This window comes from Oncorhynchus tshawytscha, unplaced genomic scaffold, assembly GCF_018296145.1.
Source record: "Oncorhynchus tshawytscha isolate Ot180627B unplaced genomic scaffold, Otsh_v2.0 Un_scaffold_1341_pilon_pilon, whole genome shotgun sequence".
In the NCBI taxonomy this organism is placed as follows: Eukaryota; Metazoa; Chordata; class Actinopteri; order Salmoniformes; family Salmonidae; genus Oncorhynchus; species Oncorhynchus tshawytscha.
Window position 1 is genome coordinate 827,687 of NW_024609828.1, and position 23,067 is coordinate 850,753.

General features: G+C 42.3%; 1 protein-coding gene across 4 annotated transcripts in view; it reads right to left on the minus strand.

Annotated features, from left to right (window-relative positions):
• Window positions 1-23,067, minus strand: part of arhgap17b (Rho GTPase activating protein 17b) — a 100,278-nt gene that overhangs the window by 67,088 nt on the left and 10,123 nt on the right. For all 4 annotated transcript variants that reach the window (XM_042319210.1, XM_042319207.1, XM_042319208.1 and 1 more), the window contains exon 2: window positions 15,272-15,311. In XM_042319210.1, the coding sequence (XP_042175144.1) occupies window positions 15,272-15,311 (40 nt within the window). The remainder of the gene's footprint in view (window positions 1-15,271; window positions 15,312-23,067) is intronic.

Below are 23,067 nucleotides of genomic sequence, written 5' to 3' on the forward strand. Positions count from 1 at the left end.
ACTCTCTCTCTCTCCTCTCAGTTAACATACACTCTCTCCTCCTCTCAGTTAACATACACTCTCTCTCTCCTCTCAGTTAACACTCTACACTCTCTCCTCTCAGTTAACATACTCTCTCTCTCCTCCTCTCAGTTAACATACTCTCTCTCTCTCCTCTCAGTTTAACTCTCTCTCTCAGTTCTCTCTCTCTCTCTCCTCTCAGTTAACATACACTCTCTCTCTCTCCTCTCAGTTAACATACTCTCTCTCTCTCTCTCCTCTCAGTTAACATACTCTCTCTCTCTCCTCTCAGTTAACATACACTCTCTCTCTCTCCTCTCAGTTAACATACTCTCTCTCTCCTCTCAGTTAACATACTCTCTCTCTCTCCTCTCAGTTAACATACTCTCTCTCTCTCCTCTCAGTTAACATACACTCTCTCTCTCCTCTCAGTTAACATACTCTCTCTCTCTCTCCTCTCAGTTAACATACTCTCTCTCTCTCTCCTCTCAGTTAACATACACTCTCTCTCTCCTCTCAGTTAACATACTCTCTCTCTCTCTCCTCTCAGTTAACATACTCTCTCTCCTCTCAGTTAACATACTCTCTCTCTCTCTCCTCTCAGTTAACATCTCTCTCTCTCTCCTCTCAGTTAACATACTCTCTCTCTCTCCTCTCAGTTAACATACACTCTCTCTCTCCTCTCAGTTAACATACTCTCTCTCTCTCCTCTCAGTTAACATACTCTCTCTCTCTCCTCTCAGTTAACATACACTCTCTCTCTCCTCCTCTCAGTTAACATACACTCTCTCTCTCCTCTCAGTTAACATACTCTCTCTCTCTCCTCTCAGTTAACATACTCTCTCTCTCCTCTCTACACTCTCTCTCCTCTCAGTTAACATACACTCTCTCTCTCTCCTCTCAGTTAACATACACTCTCTCTCTCTCCTCTCAGTTAACATACACTCTCTCTCCTCTCAGTTCTCTCTCTCCTCTCAGTTAACATACACTCTCTCTCTCCTCTCAGTTAACATACTCTCAGTTCTCTCTCTCTCCTCTCAGTTAACATACTCTCTCTCTCCTCCTCTCAGTTAACATACTCTCTCTCTCTCCTCTCAGTTAACATACACTCTCTCTCTCCTCTCAGTTAACATACTCTCTCTCTCTCCTCTCAGTTAACATACTCTCTCTCTCCTCTCAGTTAACATACACTCTCTCTCTCCTCTCAGTTAACATACACTCTCTCTCTCCTCTCAGTTAACATACACTCTCTCTCTCTCTCCTCTCAGTTAACATACACTCTCTCCTCCTCTCAGTTAACATATACACTCTCTCTCTCCTCTCAGTTAACTCTCTCTCTCTCTCCTCTCAGTTAACATACTCTCTCTCTCTCCTCTCAGTTAACATACTCTCTCTCTCTCCTCTCAGTTAACTCTCTCTCTCCTCTCAGTTAACATACACTCTCTCTCTCCTCTCAGTTAACATACTCTCTCTCTCTCCTCTCAGTTAACTCTCTCTCTCTCCTCTCAGTTAACATACTCTCTCTCTCCTCTCAGTTAACATACTCTCTCTCTCTCCTCTCAGTTAACATACTCTCTCTCTCTCTCCTCTCAGTTAACATACTCTCTCTCTCCTCTCAGTTAACATACTCTCTCTCTCCTCTCAGTTAACATACTCTCTCTCTCTCCTCTCAGTTAACATACTCTCTCTCTCTCCTCTCAGTTAACTCTCTCTCTCTCCTCTCAGTTAACATACTCTCTCTCTCCTCTCAGTTAACATACTCTCTCTCTCTCCTCTCAGTTAACATACTCTCTCTCTCTCCTCTCAGTTAACATACATACTCTCTCTCTCCTCCTCTCAGTTAACATACACTCTCTCTCCTCCTCAGTTCTCTCTCTCCTCCTCTCAGTTAACACACTCTCTCTCCTCTCTAACTCTCTCTCTCCTCTCAGTTAACATACACTCTCTCTCTCCTCTCAGTTAACATACTCTCTCTCTCCTCTCAGTTAACATACTCTCTCTCTCTCTCCTCTCAGTTAACATACACTCTCTCTCTCCTCTCAGTTAACATACTCTCTCTCTCTCCTCTCAGTTAACATACTCTCTCTCTCTCCTCTCAGTTAACATACACTCTCTCTCTCCTCTCAGTTAACATACTCTCTCTCTCTCCTCTCAGTTAACATACTCTCTCTCTCTCCTCTCAGTTAACATACACTCTCTCTCTCCTCTCAGTTAACATACACTCTCTCTCTCCTCTCAGTTAACATACTCTCTCTCTCTCCTCTCAGTTAACATACTCTCTCTCTCTCTCCTCTCAGTTAACATACACTCTCTCTCTCTCCTCTCAGTTAACATACTCTCTCTCTCTCCTCTCAGTTAACATACACTCTCTCTCTCCTCTCAGTTAACATACTCTCTCTCTCCTCTCAGTTAACATACTCTCTCTCTCTCCTCTCAGTTAACATACACTCTCTCTCTCCTCTCAGTTAACATACTCTCTCTCTCTCTCCTCTCAGTTAACATACTCTCTCTCTCCTCCTCTCAGTTAACATACTCTCTCTCTCTCTCCTCTCAGTTAACATACACTCTCTCTCTCTCCTCTCAGTTAACATACACTCTCTCTCTCCTCTCAGTTAACATACACTCTCTCTCTCCTCTCAGTTAACATACTCTCTCTCTCTCTCCTCTCAGTTAACATACTCTCTCTCTCTCCTCTCAGTTAACATACTCTCTCTCTCTCCTCTCAGTTAACATACTCTCTCTCTCTCCTCTCAGTTAACATACACTCTCTCTCTCTCCTCTCAGTTAACTCTCTCTCTCCTCTCAGTTAACATACTCTCTCTCTCTCTCCTCTCAGTTAACATACTCTCTCTCTCTCTCAGTTAACATACTCTCTCTCTCTCTCCTCTCAGTTAACATACACTCTCTCTCCTCCTCTCAGTTAACATACTCTCTCTCTCTCTCTCTCTCCTCTCAGTTAACATACTCTCTCTCTCTCCTCTCAGTTAACATACTCTCTCTCTCTCCTCTCAGTTAACATCTCTCTCTCTCTCCTCTCAGTTAACATACACTCTCTCTCTCTCTCCTCTCAGTTAACATACACTCTCTCTCTCCTCTCAGTTAACATACTCTCTCTCTCTCCTCTCAGTTAACATACACTCTCTCTCTCTCTCCTCTCAGTTAACATACACTCTCTCTCTCCTCTCAGTTAACATACTCTCTCTCTCTCCTCTCAGTTAACATACTCTCTCTCTCCTCTCAGTTAACATACTCTCTCTCTCTCTCCTCTCAGTTAACATACTCTCTCTCTCTCTCCTCTACACTCTCTCTCTCCTCTCAGTTAACATACTCTCTCTCTCTCCTCTCAGTTAACATACTCTCTCTCTCTCCTCTCAGTTAACATACTCTCTCTCTCTCCTCTCAGTTAACATACTCTCTCTCTCTCCTCTCAGTTAACATACTCTCTCTCTCTCCTCTCAGTTAACATACTCTCTCTCTCTCTCCTCTCAGTTAACATACTCTCTCTCTCTCTCTCCTCTCAGTTAACATACTCTCTCTCTCCTCTCAGTTAACATACTCTCTCTCTCTCCTCTCAGTTTAACTCTCAGTTAACATACTCTCTCTCTCCTCTCAGTTAACATACACTCTCTCTCTCCTCTCAGTTAACATACACTCTCTCTCTCCTCTCAGTTAACATACACTCTCTCTCTCCTCTCAGTTAACATACACTCTCTCTCTCTCTCTCCTCTCTCTCTCCTCTCAGTTAACATACTCTCTCTCTCTCCTCTCAGTTAACACTCTCTCTCTCTCCTCTCAGTTAACATACTCTCTCTCTCTCCTCTCAGTTAACATACACTCTCCTCTCAGTTAACTCTCTCTCCTCTCAGTTAACATACACTCTCTCTCCTCCTCTCAGTTAACATACTCTCTCTCTCCTCTCAGTTAACATACTCTCTCTCTCCTCTCAGTTAACATACTCTCTCTCTCTCAGTTAACATACTCTCTCTCTCCTCCTCTCAGTTAACATACACTCTCTCTCTCCTCTCAGTTAACATACTCTCTCTCTCTCCTCTCAGTTAACATACACTCTCTCTCTCCTCTCAGTTAACATACACTCTCTCTCCTCCTCTCAGTTAACATACTCTCTCTCTCCTCTCAGTTAACATACTCTCTCTCTCAGTTCCTCTCAGTTAACATACTCTCTCTCTCTCCTCTCAGTTAACATACACTCTCTCTCTCCTCTCAGTTAACATACACTCTCTCTCTCCTCTCAGTTAACATACACTCTCTCTCTCTCCTCTCAGTTAACATACTCTCTCTCTCTCCTCTCAGTTAACATACACTCTCTCTCTCCTCTCAGTTAACATACACTCTCTCTCTCTCTCTCCTCTCAGTTAACATACACTCTCTCTCCTCTCAGTTAACATACTCTCTCTCTCCTCCTCTCAGTTAACATACTCTCTCTCTCTCCTCTCAGTTAACATACTCTCTCTCTCTCCTCTCAGTTTATACTCTCTCTCTCTCCTCCTCTCAGTTAACATACTCTCTCTCTCTCTCCTCTCAGTTAACATACACTCTCTCTCTCCTCTCAGTTAACATATACTCTCTCTCTCTCCTCTCAGTTAACATACTCTCTCTCTCTCCTCTCAGTTAACATACACTCTCTCTCTCCTCTCAGTTAACATACACTCTCTCTCTCCTCTCAGTTAACATACTCTCTCTCTCTCTCCTCTCAGTTAACATACACTCTCTCTCTCCTCTCAGTTAACATACTCTCTCTCTCTCCTCTCAGTTAACATACACTCTCTCTCTCCTCTCAGTTAACATACTCTCTCTCTCTCCTCTCAGTTAACATACACTCTCTCTCTCTCCTCTCAGTTAACATACACAGTTAACATACACTCTCTCTCTCCTCTCAGTTAACATACACTCTCTCTCTCCTCTCAGTTAACATACACTCTCTCTCTCCTCTCAGTTAACATACAGTTAACTCTCTCTCTCTCCTCTCAGTTAACATACTCTCTCTCTCCTCTCAGTTAACATACTCTCTCTCTCTCCTCTCAGTTAACATACTCTCTCTCTCCTCTCAGTTAACATACACTCTCTCTCTCTCCTCTCAGTTAACATACACTCTCTCTCCTCTCAGTTAACATACACTCTCTCTCTCTCCTCTCAGTTAACATACACTCTCTCTCTCCTCTCAGTTAACATACTCTCTCTCTCCTCTCAGTTAACTCTCTCTCTCTCCTCTCAGTTAACATACTCTCTCTCTCCTCTCAGTTAACATACTCTCTCTCCTCTCAGTTAACATACTCTCTCTCTCCTCCTCTCAGTTAACATACACTCTCTCTCCTCCTCTCAGTTAACATACTCTCTCTCTCCTCTCAGTTAACATACTCTCTCTCCTCCTCTCAGTTAACATACACTCTCTCTCTCTCCTCTCAGTTAACATACACTCTCTCTCTCCTCTCAGTTAACATACACTCTCTCTCTCTCCTCTCAGTTAACATACAGTTAACATACACTCTCTCTCTCCTCCTCTCAGTTAACATACTCTCTCTCTCTCCTCTCAGTTAACATACTCTCTCTCTCCTCTCTCTCATTAACATACTCTCTCTCTCTCCTCTCAGTTAACATACACTCTCTCTCTCCTCTCAGTTAACATACTCTCTCTCTCTCTCCTCTCAGTTAACATACACTCTCTCTCTCTCCTCTCAGTTAACATACACTCTCTCTCTCCTCTCAGTTAACATACTCTCTCTCCTCTCAGTTAACATACACTCTCTCTCTCCTCTCAGTTAACATACTCTCTCTCTCCTCCTCTCAGTTAACATACTCTCTCTCTCCTCTCAGTTAACAGTTAACATACACTCTCTCTCTCTCCTCTCAGTTAACATACACTCTCTCTCTCCTCTCAGTTAACATACACTCTCTCTCTCCTCTCAGTTAACATACTCTCTCTCTCCTCCTCTCAGTTAACATACACTCTCTCTCTCCTCCTCTCAGTTAACATACTCTCTCTCTCCTCTCAGTTAACATACACTCTCTCTCTCTCCTCTCAGTTAACATACACTCTCTCTCTCCTCTCAGTTAACATACTCCTCTCAGTTAACATACTCTCTCTCTCCTCTCAGTTAACATACTCTCTCTCTCTCCTCTCAGTTAACATACTCTCTCTCTCCTCTCAGTTAACATACTCTCTCTCTCTCCTCTCAGTTAACATACTCTCTCTCTCTCCTCTCAGTTAACATACACTCTCTCTCCTCTCAGTTAACTACTCTCTCTCTCCTCTCAGTTAACATACAGTTAACATACTCTCTCTCTCTCCTCTCAGTTAACATACACTCTCTCTCTCCTCTCAGTTAACATACTCTCTCTCTCTCCTCTCAGTTTAACAGTTAACATACTCTCTCTCTCCTCCTCTCAGTTAACATACACTCTCTCTCCTCCTCTCAGTTAACATACACTCTCTCTCTCCTCTCAGTTAACATACTCTCTCTCTCTCCTCTCAGTTAACATACTCTCTCTCTCTCCTCTCAGTTAACATCTCTCTCTCTCCTCTCAGTTAACATACTCTCTCTCTCTCCTCTCAGTTAACATACACTCTCTCTCTCCTCTCAGTTAACATACACTCTCTCTCTCCTCTCAGTTAACATACTCTCTCTCTCTCCTCTCAGTTAACATACACTCTCTCTCTCCTCTCAGTTAACATACACTCTCTCTCTCCTCTCAGTTAACATACACTCTCTCCTCCTCTCAGTTAACATACTCTCTCTCTCTCCTCTCAGTTAACATACTCTCTCTCTCTCCTCTCAGTTAACATACTCTCTCTCTCCTCTCAGTTAACATACACTCTCTCTCTCCTCTCAGTTAACATACACTCTCTCTCTCTCCTCTCAGTTAACATACACTCTCTCTCTCTCTCCTCTCAGTTAACATACACTCTCTCTCTCCTCTCAGTTAACTCTCTCTCTCTCCTCTCAGTTAACATACACTCTCTCTCTCCTCTCAGTTCTCTCCTCCTCTCAGTTAACATACTCTCTCTCTCCTCTCTCAGTTAACATACTCTCTCTCTCTCTCCTCTCAGTTAACATACTCTCCTCTCTCTCTCTCCTCCTCTCAGTTAACATACACTCTCTCTCCTCCTCTCAGTTAACATACACTCTCTCTCTCCTCTCAGTTAACATACTCTCTCTCTCCTCTCAGTTAACATACACTCTCTCTCTCCTCTCAGTTAACATACTCTCTCTCTCTCTCCTCTCAGTTAACTCTCTCTCTCTCCTCCTCTCAGTTAACATACACTCTCTCTCTCCTCTCAGTTAACATACTCTCTCTCTCTCCTCTCAGTTAACATACACTCTCTCTCTCCTCTCAGTTAACATACACTCTCTCTCTCTCCTCTCAGTTAACATACACTCTCTCTCTCCTCTCAGTTAACATACACTCTCTCTCTCCTCTCAGTTAACATACTCTCTCTCTCTCCTCTCAGTTAACATACACTCTCTCTCTCCTCCTCTCAGTTAACATACTCTCTCTCTCTCCTCTCAGTTAACATACACTCTCTCTCTCTCCTCTCAGTTAACATACACTCTCTCTCCTCCTCTCAGTTAACATACACTCTCTCTCTCTCTCCTCTCAGTTAACATACTCTCTCTCTCTTCCTCTCAGTTAACATACTCTCTCTCTACTCTCTCTCTCTCCTCTCAGTTAACATACACTCTCTCTCTCCTCCTCTCAGTTAACATACACTCTCTCTCTCTCCTCTCAGTTAACATACTCTCTCTCTCCTCCTCTCAGTTAACATACACTCTCTCTCTCCTCTCAGTTAACATACTCTCTCTCTCCTCTCTCTACTCTCAGTTCAGTTAACATACTCTCTCTCTCCTCTCAGTTAACATACACTCTCTCTCTCCTCTCAGTTAACATCTCTCTCTCCTCTCAGTTAACATACTCTCTCTCTCTCCTCTCAGTTAACATACTCTCTCTCTCTCCTCTCAGTTAACATACAGTTAACATCTCTCTCTCTCCTCTCAGTTAACATACTCTCTCTCTCTCCTCTCAGTTAACATACTCTCTCTCTCTCTCCTCTCAGTTAACAACTCTCTCTCTCTCCTCTCAGTTAACATCTCTCTCTCCTCTCAGTTAACATACACTCTCTCTCTCTCCTCTCAGTTAACATACTCTCTCTCTCTCTCCTCTCAGTTAACATCTCTCTCTCCTCTCAGTTAACATACTCTCTCTCTCTCTCCTCTCAGTTAACATACTCTCTCTCTCCTCCTCTCAGTTAACATACACTCTCTCTCTCCTCCTCTCAGTTAACATACACTCTCTCTCTCCTCTCTCCTCTCAGTTAACATACACTCTCTCTCTCCTCCTCTCAGTTAACATACTCTCTCTCTCCTCTCAGTTATCTCTCTCTCTCTCCTCTCAGTTAACATACTCTCTCTCCTCCTCTCAGTTAACATACACTCCTCTCAGTTAACATACTCTCTCTCCTCCTCTCAGTTAACATACTCTCTCTCTCTCCTCTCAGTTAACATACACTCTCTCTCTCCTCTCAGTTAACATACTCTCTCTCTCTCCTCTCAGTTAACATACACTCTCTCTCCTCCTCTCAGTTAACATACTCTCTCTCTCTCCTCTCAGTTACTCCTCTCTCTCTCTCTCTCCTCTCAGTTAACATACTCTCTCTCTCTCCTCTCAGTTAACATACACTCTCTCTCTTCCTCTCAGTTAACATACACTCTCTCTCCTCCTCTCAGTTAACATACACTCTCTCTCTCCTCTCAGTTAACATACTCTCTCTCTCTCCTCCTCTCAGTTAACATACACACTCTCTCTCCTCTCAGTTAACATACACTCTCTCTCCTCCTCTCAGTTAACATACACTCTCTCCTCCTCTCAGTTAACATACTCTCTCTCTCTCCTCTCAGTTAACATACTCTCTCTCTCCTCTCAGTTAACATACACTCTCTCTCTCTCCTCTCAGTTAACATACTCTCTCTCTCTCCTCTCAGTTAACACTCTCTCTCTCTCCTCTCAGTTAACATACTCTCTCTCTCCTCTCAGTTAACTACACTCTCTCCTCCTCTCAGTTAACATACACTCTCTCTCTCTCCTCTCAGTTAACATACACTCTCTCTCTCCTCTCAGTTAACATACACTCTCTCAGTTAACTCTCTCTCTCAGTTAACATACACTCTCTCTCTCCTCTCAGTTAACATACACTCTCTCTCTCCTCTCAGTTAACATACACTCTCTCTCTCCTCTCAGTTAACATACACTCTCTCTCTTCCTCTCAGTTAACATACACTCTCTCTCTCCTCCTCTCAGTTAACATACACTCTCTCTCTTCCTCTCAGTTAACATACACTCTCTCTCTTCCTCTCAGTTAACATACACTCTCTCTCTCCTCTCAGTTAACATACACTCTCTCTCCTCCTCTCAGTTAACATACACTCTCTCTCCTCCTCTCAGTTAACATACACTCTCTCTCTCCTCCTCTCAGTTAACATACACTCTCTCTCTCTCCTCTCAGTTAACATACACTCTCTCTCTCCTCTCAGTTAACATACACTCTCTCCTCCTCTCAGTTAACATACACTCTCTCTCCTCCTCTCAGTTAACATACACTCTCTCTCCTCCTCTCAGTTAACATACACTCTCTCTCTTCCTCTCAGTTAACATACACTCTCTCTCCTCCTCTCAGTTAACATACACTCTCTCTCCTCCTCTCAGTTAACATACACTCTCTCTCCTCCTCTCAGTTAACATACACTCTCTCTCTCCTCTCAGTTAACATCTCAGTTAACATACACTCTCTCTCCTCCTCTCAGTTAACATACACTCTCTCTCCTCCTCTCAGTTAACATACTCTCTCTCTCCTCCTCTCAGTTAACATACACTCTCTCTCTCCTCTCAGTTAACATACACTCTCTCTCTCCTCTCAGTTAACATACACTCTCTCTCTCCTCCTCTCAGTTAACATACACTCTCTCTCTCCTCCTCTCAGTTAACATACTCTCTCTCTCCTCCTCTCAGTTAACATACTCTCTCTCTCCTCCTCTCAGTTAACATACACTCTCTCTCTCCTCCTCTCAGTTAACATACACTCTCTCCTCCTCTCAGTTAACATACACTCTCTCTCTCCTCCTCTCAGTTAACATACACTCTCTCTCCTCCTCTCAGTTAACATACACTCTCTCTCTCCTCCTCTCAGTTAACATACACTCTCTCTCTCCTCTCAGTTAACATACACTCTCTCCTCCTCTCAGTTAACATACACTCTCTCTCCTCCTCTCAGTTAACATACACTCTCTCTCCTCCTCTCAGTTAACATACACTCTCTCTCTCCTCCTCTCAGTTAACTACACTCTCTCCTCCTCTCAGTTAACATACACTCTCTCTCCTCTCAGTTAACATACACTCTCTCTCTCCTCTCAGTTAACATACACTCTCTCTCTCTCCTCTCAGTTAACATACACTCTCTCTCTCTCTCCTCTCAGTTAACATACTCTCTCTCTCCTCTCAGTTAACATACACTCTCTCTCTCCTCTCAGTTAACATACACTCTCTCTCCTCCTCTCAGTTAACATACACTCTCTCTCTTCCTCTCAGTTAACATACACTCTCTCTCCTCCTCTCAGTTAACATACACTCTCTCCTCCTCTCAGTTAACATACTCTCTCTCCTCCTCTCAGTTAACATACACTCTCTCTCTCCTCCTCTCAGTTAACATACACTCTCTCTCCTCTCAGTTAACATACACTCTCTCTCTTCCTCTCAGTTAACATACACTCTCTCTCCTCTCAGTTAACATACACTCTCTCCTCCTCTCAGTTAACATACACTCTCTCCTCCTCTCAGTTAACATACACTCTCTCTCCTCCTCTCAGTTAACATACACTCTCTCCTCCTCTCAGTTAACATACACTCTCTCTCCTCCTCTCAGTTAACATACACTCTCTCTCTCCTCTCAGTTAACATACACTCTCTCTCCTCCTCTCAGTTAACATACTCTCTCTCTCCTCCTCTCAGTTAACATACTCTCTCTCTCTCCTCCTCTCAGTTAACATACACTCTCTCTCTCCTCTCAGTTAACATACACTCTCTCTCTCCTCTCAGTTAACATACACTCTCTCTCTCCTCTCAGTTAACATACACTCTCTCTCCTCCTCTCAGTTAACATACACTCTCTCTCCTCCTCTCAGTTAACATACACTCTCTCTCTCCTCTCAGTTAACATACACTCTCTCTCCTCTCAGTTAACATACACTCTCTCCTCCTCTCAGTTAACATACACTCTCTCCTCCTCTCAGTTAACATACACTCTCTCTCTTCCTCTCAGTTAACATACACTCTCTCTCCTCCTCTCAGTTAACATACACTCTCTCTCTTCCTCTCAGTTAACATACACTCTCTCCTCCTCTCAGTTAACATACACTCTCTCCTCCTCTCAGTTAACATACACTCTCTCTCCTCCTCTCAGTTAACATACACTCTCTCTCTCCTCCTCTCAGTTAACAACACTCTCTCTCTCCTCTCAGTTAACATACACTCTCTCTCTCTCCTCTCAGTTAACATACACTCTCTCTCCTCCTCTCAGTTAACATACACTCTCTCTCTCCTCTCAGTTAACATACTCTCTCTCCTCCTCTCAGTTAACATACACTCTCTCTCCTCCTCTCAGTTAACATACTCTCTCTCTCCTCTCAGTTAACATACATCTCTCTCCTCTCTCTCTCTCCTCCTCTCAGTTAACATACTCTCCTCTCTCTCTCTCTCCTCTCAGTTAACATACACTCTCTCTCCTCCTCTCAGTTAACATACTCTCTCCTCTCAGTTAATACACTCTCTCCTCCTCTCAGTTAACATACTCTCTCTCTCCTCCTCTCAGTTAACATACACTCTCTCTCCTCCTCTCAGTTAACATACACTCTCTCTCTCCTCCTCTCAGTTAACATACACTCTCTCCTCCTCTCAGTTAACATACACTCTCTCTCCTCCTCTCAGTTAACATCCTCCTCTCAGTTCTACACTCTCTCTCCTCTCAGTTAACATACACTCTCTCTCTCCTCCTCTCAGTTAACATACACTCTCTCCTCCTCTCAGTTAACATACACTCTCTCTCCTCCTCTCAGTTAACATACACTCTCTCTCCTCCTCAGTTAACATACACTCTCTCTCCTCTCAGTTAACATACACTCTCTCTCTCTCCTCCTCTCAGTTAACATACACTCTCTCTCTCCTCCTCTCAGTTAACATACTCTCTCTCTCTTCCTCTCAGTTAACATACACTCTCTCTCTCCTCCTCTCAGTTAACATACACTCTCTCTCTTCCTCTCAGTTAACATACACTCTCTCTCCTCCTCTCAGTTAACACTCTCTCTCTCCTCCTCTCAGTTAACATACACTCTCTCTCCTCCTCTCAGTTAACATACACTCTCTCTCCTCCTCTCAGTTAACATACACAGTTAACTCTCTCTCTCCTCTCAGTTAACATACTCTCTCTCCTCCTCTCAGTTAACATACACTCTCTCTCCTCCTCTCAGTTAACATACACTCTCTCTCCTCCTCTCAGTTAACATACACTCTCTCTCTCCTCCTCTCAGTTAACATCTCTCTCCTCCTCTCAGTTAACATACACTCTCTCTCTCCTCTCAGTTAACATACACTCTCTCTCCTCCTCTCAGTTAACATACACTCTCTCTCCTCCTCTCAGTTAACATACACTCTCTCTCTCCTCTCAGTTAACATACACTCTCTCTCTCCTCCTCTCAGTTAACATACACTCTCTCTCTCCTCTCAGTTAACATACACTCTCTCTCCTCCTCTCAGTTAACATACACTCTCTCTCTCCTCTCAGTTAACATACACTCTCTCTCTCTCCTCCTCTCAGTTAACATACACTCTCTCCTCCTCTCAGTTAACATACACTCTCTCTCCTCTCAGTTAACATACACTCTCTCTCTTCCTCTCAATTAACATACACTCTCTCTCCTCTCAGTTAACATACACTCTCTCCTCCTCTCAGTTAACATACACTCTCTCCTCCTCTCAGTTAACATACACTCTCTCCTCCTCTCAGTTAACATACACTCTCTCTCCTCTCAGTTAACATACACTCTCTCCTCCTCTCAGTTAACATACACTCTCTCTCTCTCTCAGTTAACATACACTCTCTCTCCTCCTCTCAGTTAACATACACTCTCTCTCCTCCTCTCAGTTAACATACACTCTCTCTCTCCTCTCAGTTAACATACTCTCTCTCAGTTAACTCTCTCCTCCTCTCAGTTAACATACTCTCTCTCTCCTCTCAGTTAACATACACTCTCTCTCTCCTCTCAGTTAACATACACTCTCTCTCTCCTCTCAGTTAACATACACTCTCTCTCCTCCTCTCAGTTAACATACACTCTCTCCTCCTCTCAGTTAACATACACTCTCTCTCCTCCTCTCAGTTAACATACACTCTCTCTCCTCCTCTCAGTTAACATACACTCTCTCTCCTCCTCTCAGTTAACATACACTCTCTCTCTCTCCTCTCAGTTAACATACACTCTCTCTCTCCTCTCAGTTAACATACACTCTCTCTCCTCTCAGTTAACATACTCTCTCTCTCCTCTCAGTTAACATACACTCTCTCTCTCCTCTCAGGTAACATACACTCTCTCTCCTCCTCTCAGTTAACATACTCCTCTAACATACACTCTCCTCCTCTCAGTTAACATACACTCTCTCTCCTCCTCTCAGTTAACATACTCTCTCTCTCCTCCTCTCAGTTAACATACACTCTCTCTCCTCCTCTCAGTTAACATACACTCTCTCTCCTCCTCTCAGTTAACATACACTCTCTCTCCTCCTCTCAGTTAACATACACTCTCTCTCCTCTCAGTTAACATACACTCAGCCACTTTATTCAGCTGCCATGTTGTTCTCCCTGGCACATCATGGACACAGTATGTGTTCTGGAGTAAAACAAGCTGCCAAGGTCTGTTCTGATTGGAAAAACATGGTAACCGTCTTTCTCACACATCGCACCTGGCAGCGCATCACTGAAAACCAGACACAACAACAAACCCTTCCCAACAGCCTTGTTTCAAGACCAGAGTCAAGATTTCTTACCAAAAATAGACAGGATGTGTTTTTGTGTGTGTACATTGACTAAATCCCTCATCACTAAATGACTCATGTTGCATATCTCTGCTAGGAGGGGTTATGAAGATGGAGGTAGACTGTGAACTTGATAACACGGCTTGAAACAAACAGTTCTGCTTTAGCCAACTTGTCTTGCCAAGTTTACAAGGCAATGTATTTTGTCATTCAGAAACAATCACAGGTTCACTAAATTAAATTACTCCCGTTTCGGGTTTCGAACCCATGGTCTTCTTTTGTTCAGCATCGGACCTTTTCCCCATGACATCACATGTTCCATCCAGTTAACACAAGTCATCACATGTTCCATCTAGTCAACACAAGTCATCACATGTTTGTTCCATCTAGTCAACACAAGTCATCACGTTCCATCTAGTCAACACAAGTCATCACATGTTCCATCTGGTCAACACAAGTCATCACATGTTCCATCTAGTCAACACAAGTCATCACATGTTCCATCTAGTCAACACAAGTCATCACATGTTCCATCTAGTCAACACAAGTCATCACATGTTCCATCCAGTCAACACAAGTCATCACATGTTCCATCTAGTCAACACAAGTCATCACATGTTCCATCTAGTCAACACAAGTCATCACATGTTCCATCTAGTCAACACAAGTCATCACATGTTCCATCCAGTCAACACAAGTCATCACATGTTCCATCTAGTCAACACAAGTCATCACATGTTCCATCTAGTCAACACAAGTCATCACATGTTCCATCTAGTCAACACAAGTCATCACATGTTCCATCTAGTCAACACAAGTCATCACATGTTCCATCTAGTCAACACAAGTCATCACATGTTCCATCCAGTCAACACAAGTCATCACATGTTCCATCCAGTCAACACAAGTCATCACATGTTCCATCCAGTCAACACAAGTCATCACGTTACACCCAGTCAACACAAGTCATCACATGTTCCATCTAGTCAACACAAGTCATCACGTTACACCCAGTCAACACAAGTCATCACATGTTCCATCTAGTCAACACAAGTCATCACGTTACACCCAGTCAACACAAGTCATACTGTATGTTAATGGTTGCATTTGACTTGACAGTGTCTAAGGCTGCTGTGACTGAGTATAAAGTGGAAGCAGGAGACAGAATACTAATATTCACCTGTAGAAGGTCATCACTCAGCACCTCAGTCTTCTCGGCTCTGTGGAGGAAAACACATAAGAGGTCAAAGGTCAGATAGGCAGACATAATAGGGCGTATTCATTACAGAGAGTTCCAATAGAAGTGTAGTGTGTAGATCAGAAATGCTAGCCTGGTTAAACCTGACTGAACTGTGCGCTCACCAGAAACAATGGTGAGTGCAGCATTCAGTCTGGTTCAACCAGGCTATAGAAACACTTCTCTGTTGTAAAGAATAGAGAATGGTGTCAGTTCTATACTTTACATTTCTACCTGCAACATGGTGGTATTTAAGATATCGTATGGTATGGAAAAGCCAACTGAGCCCAACTGTAGTGCAGGGCCTGTGTCAGAGTTGTGCCAGATCACACTCTCTCAGTTTATAAGACTTCTCTACTGATTAAAACAACTATGCAATTCCAGGAGTGACTGAAAGACTTAATAAGTGAACTATTGTGGTACTGTAGTGGTGCTGTAAGCCTGCAACTCCACTGCACTTCATTTCAACTTAGCAAGAGTAAAGTTGCAGTGGAAAGAGAACGAACAGAGATTAGTAAATAGTGTCCCTCTCCACTTCTCCATCTCTGAGCCAATACTACGACAGGTAATGAAGACTAGCCTGTCTTACTGATTAGGGACAAGTCATAGGTAACGTCATAGCTAACGTTGCACTTTATTTCTCTAGACAACGCAGCCGGCAGCCCTACAGCAACAAAATAGTTTATGCTATGCTATGAGTGGTCTGGGCCTGGGTCGACGAGAGAAAGACAGCCTTCAGGAAACTCACCCTGGACTACCCTGCACAACAAACATCACAAGTAGACCTAACTCACTCATACCTCTGCCTGTGGCTGTTTCCAGGGAGAGGGCCTGTTAGATCCTACCCCTGTTAGAACACACACTTCCTGTTTCCTGAATTCCAGCATTTGTTATGGCAACAGCAGGAGGTGAGAGGTCTGTTGATGTCTCAAACATGTAATACCCACCGGTCAACTAGTATGTTGGAGGAGAGAGAGGAGTGGAGAGTTTACTGACATTATTCCAAAACCAAAAGGCACTATCCCATACAGCTGTGGTTTCAAGGGTTTTCTTGGCACTGTGACAGACTTAAAGCCATTCAAATGTTCTTGAGACCCAATAAGCAAAAACTGTTCGTCGACGCAATCTAGCGTTCAGCAACAACGAATCAGGTGCAAGAGAAACCCATATTGATCTTCCTGATCCACCTTTTGGGAAACACAGCCTACCAATCGTAACACCATCATTGACTGTGGAAAGAAATAACAGCCAATATTCTCCATAGACCTATCCCTACATCTGTAATAACACACAGTTCCCTTTAATCCAGTGGAGTGGTGGTCCCTGCACTAGATTTTCCCAGCACTTAACAAAAGACAGACCTAAAGTGTGTTGGGAAGTGAAGTGATCATTAGCTCACCATTTATAGGGTTCTGATAGTGACGTGATCATTAGTTCACCTTTTAGAGGGTTCTGATAGTGACGTGATCATTAGTTCACCATTTAGAGGGTTCTGATAGTGACGTGATCATTAGTTCACCTTTTAGAGGGTTCTGATAGTGACGTGATCATTAGTTCACCATTTAGAGGGTTGTGATAGTGAAGTGATCATTAGCTCACCATTTAGAGGGTTCTGATAGTGACGTGATCATTAGTTCACCATTTAGAGGGTTCTGATAGTGAAGTGATCATTAGTTCACCATTTAGAGGGTTCTGATAGTGACGTGATCATTAGTTCACCATTTAGAGGGTTGTGATAGTGAAGTGATCATTAGCTCACCATTTAGAGGGTTGTGATAGTGAAGTGATCATTAGCTCACCATTTATAGGGTTCTGATAGTGAAGTGATCATTAGCTCACCATTTAGAGGGTTGTGATACTGCTGAGCCGGCAGGATGGCTACAGAAACTTAGGTCCTCCCCACTCACACGTGTGCACGTACAGGCACACACACACACACCATCTTCCCCAGAGGGCACTCTCCTCTTACTGGAGTCTGGGCCAACAACCTACAGTAATGCTCATTGGGATCAATTAACCCCCTCACACACACACAACATCTATTACCTAATACTGTTGTAACCCACTGAAATAATACCTTACTATACCCTGCACATTACTGTACCAAGCCCCTGCTTTACTGTAAATGCTACCGCTGGTATACCAAATAGAAACTGTGTCTATGACCTATCCCACTGAAAGTAGCAGAATTGTATAAAAGGGATAGTTCAGCGATTTTACGTATTTACATGTTTGCTCCCTTACCTTGAAAGCAGTCTATGGACAAGGAGTGACTGAAATCTACACTTTGGTTTTTGTTAAATCCCTGAGCCATCCCTTTAATTGGTGAAGTTTAAAGTCAACCAGAGAGACTAGGGATGGATATATCTTAATCTGTAAAGGCCACATAAATCAAGCCCTGATATCATCTAGACCAGACAAATGACGGCTCAAACCAGAATATCCACACAGACCATGCAGTAAAGTGTCTCGTTACTGAGAAGACATGGCCATTGGTTGGCCTGGGGAGGTAGGAGGATAAGAGCTGAACAAAAAAAATCGATAATGAATTAGCATTGATTTGAGCTAGAATAGCTGCATTGAGCTAGCAGGCATTATTCTAAGAATAGACATCGTGATTGCATTGCTACAGTCAGGACCCTGGGAGAAGTGAGACTAGAACACTGAATAAGAAATGAAACATATGTAGAAAGATCAGACCAATCGACTCATTAGAGTCACAACCACCCCATACATCCACTTCTCAGGTCATTCAATTTAGCTTCATATCAGCTTACCATCTTAATATGCTGAGTAATGGTTACATATAGACTTGGGTTAGAAAGACATCTCTTCCTCTTTTATTTACCTGATCCACGTATTGAGCCCCACGGCTTTGTTACAGAGACTCTCTGCCAAGCTTCTAAACAGGAACCCCCTGCTCTCTGTCTAGCAGGTTGGTTATCCAGTCACTGGAACATGTTAGCCAGTGTCTGCTGAAGAGACTCTGTTCTGGGGGTAAGTTTCAATGCCTCAGGGCAACATGGTTAGGGATAAACTGAGGGGTTGTGGGCTTCAGCAGTCATGCACCAGCAAAGACCTAATCAAGCCTATTCATCTCATAGGAGGGACATACCATCCTATTTATCTCTTGTGGTTCAACAACTCTTTACACTGTGGTCTACATATTCAACTACTCTTTACACCGTGGTCTACATATTCAACAACTCTTTACACTGTGGTCTAAATTTCAACTACTCTTTACACTGTGGTCTACATATTCAACAACTCTTTACACTGTGGTCTACATATTCAACAATGTTATACTGTGGTCTACATATTCAACTACTCTTTACACTGAGGTCTACATATTCAACAATGTTACACTGTTGTCTACATATTCAACAACTTTACACTGTGGTCTACATATTCAACAACTTTACACTGTGGTCTACATATTCAACAACTTTACACTGTGGTCTACATATTCAACAATGTTACACTGTGGTCTACATATTCAACAACTTTACACAGTGGTCTACATATTCAACAATGTTATACTGTGGTCTACATATTCAACAACTTTACACAGTGGTCTACATATTCAACAACTTTACACAGTGGTCTACATATTCAACAATGTTATACTGTGGTCTACATATTCAACAACTTTACACTGTGGTCTACATATTCAACAATGTTATACTGTGGTCTACATATTCAACAACTTTACACAGTGGTCTACATATTCAACAACTTTACACTGTTGTCTACATATTCAACAACTTTACACAGTGGTCTACATATTCAACAATGTTATACTGTGGTCTACATATTCAACAACTTTACACAGTGGTCTACATATTCAACAACTTTACACTGTTGTCTACATATTCAACAATGTTACACTGTTGTCTACATATTCAACAACTTTACACTGTGGTCTACATATTCAACAACTTTACACTGAGGTCTACATATTCAACAATGTTACACTGTTGTCTACATATTCAACAACTTTACACTGTGGTCTACATATTCAACAACTTTACACAGTGGTCTTATTCAACACTGTGGTCTACATATTCAACAACTTTATACTGTGGTCTACATATTCAACAACTTTACACACTGTGTCTACATATTCAACAACTTTCTACATATTCAACACTGTTGTCTACATATTCAACAACTTTACACCGTGGTCTACATATTCAACAACTTTACACTGTGGTCTACATATTCAACAACTTTACACTGTGGTCTACATATTCAACAACTCTTTACACCGTGGTCTACATATTCAACAACTCTTTACACTGTGGTCTACATATTCAACAACTTTACACTGTGGTCTACATATTCAACAACTTTACACAGTGGTCTACATATTCAACAACTTTACACTGTGGTCTACATATTCAACAATGTTACACTGTTGTCTACATATTCAACAACTTTACACAGTGGTCTACATATTCAACAACTTTACACTGTTGTCTACATATTCAACAACTTTACACTGTTGTCTACATATTCAACAACTTTACACAGTGGTCTACATATTCAACAACTTTACACTGTGGTCTACATATTCAACAACTTTACACAGTGGTCTACATATTCAACTACTCTTTACACTGTGGTCTACATATTCAACAACTTTACACTGTGGTCTACATATTCAACTACTCTTTACACCGTGGTCTACATATTCAACTACTCTTTACACTGTTGTCTACATATTCAACTACTCTTTACACTGTGGTCTACATATTCAACAACTTTACATTGTGGTCTACATATTCAACTACTCTTTACACTGTGGTCTACATATTCAACAACTTTACACTGTGGTCTACATATTCAACAACTTTATACTGTGGTCTACATATTCAACTACTCTTTACACTGTGGTCTACATATTCAACAACTTTACACTGTGGTCTACATATTTGGTGATGCAGTACTGTCTCTCAGAGCTGCATTGTCCTCAGAGATAATACATAGCAACAGTGTTATTATTGCAGTATACTACACATACTTTAAGCTTAGTAACAGAAATTAAGATATGGAGGAAAGGAATGCAAAACAGACTGACCACATTAGCCAGTGACATACTGCTGCAGTTTGACAAGTGTAGGAAATAACTGCTGATGCTCTTATCACTATGCTAACCTGTAACACATATAGGCTCACCACATACAGAGATACATATAAACAGACATGCACTGGTGTACAAACACACACACAAACATAGGCTACTCACACACATACACAAGTACATCCCCCCCTCCACACACACACACACACACACACAGGCCAATCCCATTCATACACACAAATATATATTAAATATAAACACATACACGAGTGTGCTCAAATACACACACAAAAACACACACTTGTAGACTACTCACACGCACACACAAAACACATACACCCCCTTCACGCAAGCACACACACACACACAGTGACCTCCCATTGACTCAGGTCTGCACACTACATTACAATCTCTGATTTACTGTATCACAGACATGATGAGTATTCCAGCAGTCTTTCACCAGACCATAGGCACAGTGAGGGAGGTGTTCTACAGCTTTACCACTCTAGTGAAATAGAAAGACCCTAAATCATTCACTGGAAACGACACTTTAAAAGTCTTCGTTCAGTGTTATGTGAACATATCTACAGTAAAACTAATCAAGCCTAAATTAATACTGGTATACTCATCTATGGGCCGATTCTTTTAACAATCATTTCATACCTTGAATTACATTGAGACCCAATCACATATGTCTCTTAGGAACTTAATTCCTAAATTAAACTAATATTAAGCTGAATTCTTGGTGATTTTACAGTCTTTTTATACTCAAAAATAAAATAAAATGAATCACTCGCAGGCCGGTTTTGACCCGCGGGCCGCCTGTTGCCGACCCCGACAGCAATGGACTTTTTTAAACCCATCCTCCAACCCCCCCACCCCAGAATGACTAGCTTTATAACTACAGAACCAGAATGACTAGCTTTATAACTACAGTACCAGAATGACTAGCTTTATAACTACAGTACCAGAATGACTAGCTTTATAACTACAGTACCAGAATGACTAGCTTTATAACTACAGCACCAGAATGACTAGCTTTATAACTACAGTACCAGAATGACTAGCTTTATAACTACAGCACCAGAATGACTAACTTTATAACTACAGTACCAGAACAGAATGACTAGCTATATAACTACAGTACCAGAATGACTAACTTTATAACTACAGCACCAGAATGACTAGCTTTATAACTACAGTACCAGAATGACTAACTTTATAACTACAGTACCAGAATGACTAGCTTTATAACTACAGTACCAGAACAGAATGACTAGCTATATAACTACAGTACCAGAATTACTAACTATATAACTACAGTACCAGAATAACTAGCTATATAACTACAGTAGCAGAATAACTAGCTTTATATATATATATATATATATAAATTACCTTTATTTAACTTGGCAAGTCAGTTAAGAACAAATTCTTATTTTCAATGATGGCCTAGGAACAGTGGGTTAACTGCCTGTTCAGGGGCAGAACGACAGATTTGTACCTTGTCAGCTCGGGGATTTGAACTTGCAACCTTCCGGTTACTAGTCCAACGCTCTAAGTGATGTTTTGGGGCTGTTGCTGGGCAACACAGACTTTCAACTCCCTCCAAAGATTTTCTATGGGGTTGAGATCTGGAGACTGGCTAGGCCGCTCCAGGACCTTGAAATGCTTCTTACGAAGCCACTCCTTCGTTGCCCGGGCGGTGTGTTTGGGATCATTGTCATGCTGAAAGACCCAGCCACGTTTCATCTTCAATGCCCTTGCTGATGGAAGGAGGTTTTCACTCAAAATCTCACGATACATGGCCCCATTCATTCTTTCCTTTACACAGATCAGTCGTCCTGGTCCCGTTGCAGAAAAACAGCCCCAAAGCATAATGTTTCCACCCCCATGCTTCACAGTAGGTATGGTGTTCTTTGGATGCAACTCAGCATTCTTTGTCCTCCAAACACGACGAGTTGAGTTTTTACCAAAAAGTTATATTTTGGTTTCATCTGACCATATGACATTCTCCCAATCTTCTTCTGGATCATCCAAATGCTCTCTAGCGAACTTCAGACGGGCCTGGACATGTACTGGCTTAAGCAGGGGGACACGTCTGGCACTGCAGGATTGGAGTCCCTGGTGGCGTAGTGTGTTACTGATGGTAGGCTTTGTTACTTTGGTCCCAGCTCTCTGCAGGTCATTCACTAGGTTCCCCTGTGTGGTTCTGGGATTTTTGCTCACCGTTCTTGTGATCATTTTGACCACCCGGGGTGCGATCTTGCGTGGAGCCCCAGATCGAGGGAGATTATCAGTGGTCTTGTATGTCTTCCATTTCCTAATAATTGCTCCCACAGTTGATTTCTTCAAACAAAGCTGCTTCCCTATTGCAGATTCAGTCTTCCCAGCCTGGTACAGGTCTACAATTTGGTTTCTAGTGTCCTTTGACAGCTCTTTGGTCTTGGCCATAGTGGAGTTTGGAGTGTGACTGTTTGAGGTTGTGGACAGGTGTCTTTTATACTGATAACAAGTTAAAACAGGTGCCATTAATACAGGTAACGAGTGGAGGACAGAGGAGCCTCTTCAAGAAGAAGTTACAGGTCTGTGAGAGCCAGAAATCTTGCTTGTTTGTAGGTGACCAAATACTTATTTTCCACCATAATTTGCAAAT